Below are 4472 nucleotides of genomic sequence, written 5' to 3'. Positions count from 1 at the left end.
TTTCCAACCCAAACCATTCTATGATTAATCAGTTTAATCATATAGTATTTTTGTTAACTGTGGGAATAGTAAAAGCTCCTGCAGACAGCTGTTAGCTTTAGTAATCTTGAGACACCATCCTTTTGCTATCTACAAAAAAATCAGTTTACACGTCTGATAGATTTGTTAACTCGTAACCATTGCTTAGCAAGGAATTGAGAAAGTGAGGAAAATGTTCTAAAAATTCTTGTAAGCATGCGAGTGTGTATAAAAGTGAGAGTTGGAGTGTATTTGATGAGTCTTTGTAATCTCAGTGCTATGTTAGGGTCTACAGCTGGATAGGTGAAGGTGGAAAATTAGTCTTTCTCTGTTTTATTTTGGTTTTTTTCCTTGCATTTTTTCTGTAGAATTTGGCACTAAAGGGTGCTAAATGAGGTGGATAAAATGCAAAAAATCCTCATATAGTCATAGATATGACTTAGTTTGGGAAATGCTGATAATGGTTGTGTTTCTGATACAACACTGGCATACCTGCACTTTGGAGGCTTGAATCACTAGTGAATAATTTCTGTGTGCAGATGTGCTTTGAGTAAAGCACAGTGAGATTCTGTCTTTCTCTGTGGGAGTGGAGATATAGAAGTAGTAAGTTCATCAGACCAGACAGAGATATGCATATAAGTATTGTACAGCTATCACAGCTATGAGAGAAAATGATCCACCCTCACTGTTCTGTCTTAAATATTCTCCCTTATACTTTGCAGGGTACAGAATCTCCTGGTGAAAGCAATTCACAGGCAATTAACTGACATGGAAAGATGTATCATGAAATATATGAAGGGAACATCAATTGTCGTACCAGAACAATTTCATTTCATGTTACCAGGAAAAAATCATCTTGTAACAATCTCGTATCCAACAGGTATTTCAGATGATCAACTGGAAAGCTATAGAAAGGTAAAGGCAACAAATACTAACAGACCCCAATTTTTTAAATTTTGAGGGTTTTGTTATTGTGATGATTATTGTAACTGAAGCAGTGGTAAAGCTTTTCATTTAGCCAACATAGAATAAATACTAACAGATACTGCTGTTTTTAAACAGCATTGGAAGCTTGATTTATTAGAAGTTATTTTATAAGATGTGTCAGATCTCATTTTCTAAGGGAACAATAGAAACTTCAAAACTACATAACGATTTGTTTTAGATAGGTTTTATCTAAATTATACTTTTGGTACTGGGTTCTTTGAATTCCTCCACCTCCATAGTAGAATATCAGTTTACTTGTAGTGTGTTATTACTTTCAGGCTTTAGCACATGTCCTGAAAGGGTTAGGGTTGGGTTGTTTTGGTTTGTTTTGGTTTCTTTCTTGGGGTTATGTGTTGTTGGGTGGGTTGGTTTGTTTGTGTGTTTTAGGGGGCTGCTTTTTGTGGCTGACAGCTGACCAGCCTTAGCTAGCTTTTGTTTGATTGGTTTTTGCCTTCTGGGTTGGCACATCTAGAAAAAAGAATATGGATGAGGTGGAAAAATGTTCTGATGTGGCCATCCTTTTAGACTGAGATGTGTACCTGGCAGGTACCAGTTCAGGTCATGCAGTTACACATCCTGAGAGGGGGGGAAAGAATCTGCCACTGTCTTAGAGGTGTAGAAGCCTCTAAATCATGGGGATTTTTCATTTTCTTCTTCCCTGTGAAGCATTGCTGGGTGTATAAAGCGTCATCTATTCCTTGCATTTGCAGAGGCCTCGGGCATTGGTGGCACAGAAGTCTTTCCTGCTCTGTCTTTATTCACTTTTAGCCGCTGATTGATATGTGTTACCGTGGCTAATGTAGTTGGGTTCAGTGCTGGGTCATCTGCGTAAAATTAATTACCTGCGTTACACACATTATCCTAGATGATACCATAATTTTTTTCACACTTAAGCTCTGTGAAATAAGAATATATCTCTTTAAATGTGGCTGCTGTGTTGTAAACAGTGCTTAAGAGATTTAAAAATAGACTGAATCTGCTTAAGCCATAAGCTCAGTATCTTTGTCTCAGTATGTGGTATTTGTATGTCTTCAATATTAGTTAAGACTATAATTCAGAGTGTGTGTATCTATACTACTACATAGATAAAACTGTAATCCTTTTTTATTATGGTGTATTTTATCACACTTTCATAAGACACTTGTCACTCGTGATGTCTTCAGTGGAGCTCCAGCAGCAGGCATTTTGTAACAGGACTGCATCAAATAGTGGGTCCTTTAGGTAGGAGGTAAGCCTGCACGGGCTTCCTTTGGGAGGTGAGATCTAGTAGTAAATGTACATGCTGAATATTTAGTGAAGCAGATTTTAATATATTAATTTGCCAAACGATGCTGTTAAAATTGTCTTTATTGTTATTTACAATGTGATGTTTCTTTTAATACAAAATTTAAATTGTGCTTTTTATTTTTATTTAAACTTGCATGTAGGAATTGCATGGGTTATTCAATCTGCCTTGTGACAGACCATATTTCAGGAGAGCAAATGCTTATCATTTTCCAGATGAACCATATAAAGATGGATATCTCAGAAATCCACATTTACATCTTAATTCACCTGGTACAGAGTCTGGTATGGTAAGTTTAAATTAAAACATTTTTAAGAAAGTACTCTTTATTTTACTAGAGATTTGTTATTAAAAGAATAAATTTAGGTAGCAAATATTGTATAGATGAGAAAGTGAAGTAACTGACTTGGCCTTTTAAGCAGAAGGGCTTCTCTGCACACAGTGGCATTGCTCTAGCTATATTTGTCCCTGAGAAACTGCATTTTCTTGGAAAAGGTTGTACACATTTTTAGCATGTATTTTAAAAGTTTATCCGAACCAGGACAAGAACCTAAAACTATGAATGGAGATGTTTAGGAGACAAAAACAGGAGGAATAATCATGTGTGAATAACAACCCTTCAATTCTTCCAAAGATTTGCAGTCCCCAACTGACAGCTTTTACAGTGCAAGTGACAAGTCATATGACTTCTTTGAAAATGGATGGAAATGTGATCAGATTCATTTGTATTATCTCTTTCTGTGCAGATTTATTCAGTACATGGTGTGTATAGTTATCACCATTATATGCAGGATCGGATTGATGACAGTGGTTGGGGCTGTGCCTATCGGTCTTTGCAGACAATCTGCTCTTGGTTCAAGCACCAAGGTTACCTTGATACGCCTATACCAACACACAAGGAAATTCAACAGGTACAGAACATTTAAGCAGATTATTTTATGCATATAGAAGAGCTTGTATAGGTTATTTTTAAAATGTCAAATTCATGAATTTTAGACTGGATTTGTGTGCTGTCTTTATCTCTTCAGTTGAACTACAGTAGTTCTGAATTACTATTTTTAGCAAGTTTTATTATAGGAGATCTGTCTCCAAATGTTTATCAGTGTCAGGTGACATTTTCTGTACAAATAAGACTCATTAAAATAGTCTTCTAAGTATTTCCTTGGATTATTGTTCTATTAGAAGCTCAGATGATGACATTTGCACTGTTTTTGCCAAATGAAAGAAAGCAAAGAACCCAAAGTGCTATATTACTGACTTCTATATTCAGTGACAGCTGGATTAGTTCCCAGATGCTATTTTACTGCCTTTTGCAATTTTGCCTTTGAAAGTAGTAGGTTTTTCCTGTGTTTCGAACTCTCATTCACTACTTTTTCTGTTGTGAATGTGAATGCGTACCTGAATATGTTCATTTCTGTTAACAGCACTGAAGAAAAACTGTAGGCTGGGGTAGCTAATATTGTATGCCTAGCAAGAAATACTGCAATTGTCATCAGTCTTCTAAAAACAGTTATTTGTGTTATATTTATTTACTGAATATTTTTAGCAAAGTTTGATCCAGTCCATAAAACAACTTTCATCAGACCTGACAGGAATGTGAGCACTTAAGTTAAAACTGCATTTCCTGAACATTTCTCAGTCCACACCTAAACCTAGAAGCAACTGAAAGCCATGCACTCCTGTAGTATTTTTAGATGTCTAGAAGAGGGCAGTAGCCTTCAGAAGACATTGTAGGCTTTGTATCCTGAGTGGAAAAGCACTCTGAAGTGCTGCATGTAACATGTAACCCTCAGAATGGAGAAGAGTTTAAAATAACAACACCTTCAGAGTATTTCAGTGGCCTCTTCCTCAGAGCACTATTTTATGGATCCTTTTCTGAGATGCTTTGAATGGAAATCCAGGTACTTCAGTCTGTGAAGTGGCTTCTGCAGTACAAATGATGCCCTCCATTATCGGACAGCTCAGTGCTCATCATCCCAGCTTGAAGTCTGCCTGTGGTCCCATGGTTATATTCTATGCTTATAGGCACCGTTCTGTATTAGTGTTTAAGTGACTGTTCTAAAACAGAACTGCAGTGAATTAATTCAACATCTGTTTGTCTGCTTTTGACCAGCTAGGTTCAAAACACTTTCCTATAGATAGATAGATATATAGATTATTTCTTTTTAAATATACATATATA

At 36.2% G+C, this 4472-nt stretch overlaps 1 protein-coding gene across 1 annotated transcript; it reads left to right on the top strand.

The window, feature by feature from the left end:
- Positions 1-710: 710 nt before the first annotated feature.
- LOC104471075 (ufm1-specific protease 2) lies at positions 711-3201 on the top strand (the record flags this gene model as incomplete). Its single annotated transcript, XM_010086272.1, has 3 exons — positions 711-933; positions 2433-2579; positions 3037-3201. Coding segments are annotated over exons 1-3 (459 nt in total), but the record flags the coding sequence as incomplete, so codon positions are not given.
- Between the last annotated feature and the right edge of the window lie 1271 nt (positions 3202-4472).

The sequence above is a fragment of the Pterocles gutturalis genome, unplaced genomic scaffold (assembly GCF_000699245.1).
Source record: "Pterocles gutturalis isolate BGI_N339 unplaced genomic scaffold, ASM69924v1 C12270295, whole genome shotgun sequence".
Classification (NCBI taxonomy): domain Eukaryota; kingdom Metazoa; phylum Chordata; class Aves; order Pterocliformes; family Pteroclidae; genus Pterocles; species Pterocles gutturalis.
Note: the sequence above shows the minus strand (reverse complement) of the source record. Positions and strands in the feature narration are given on the sequence as shown.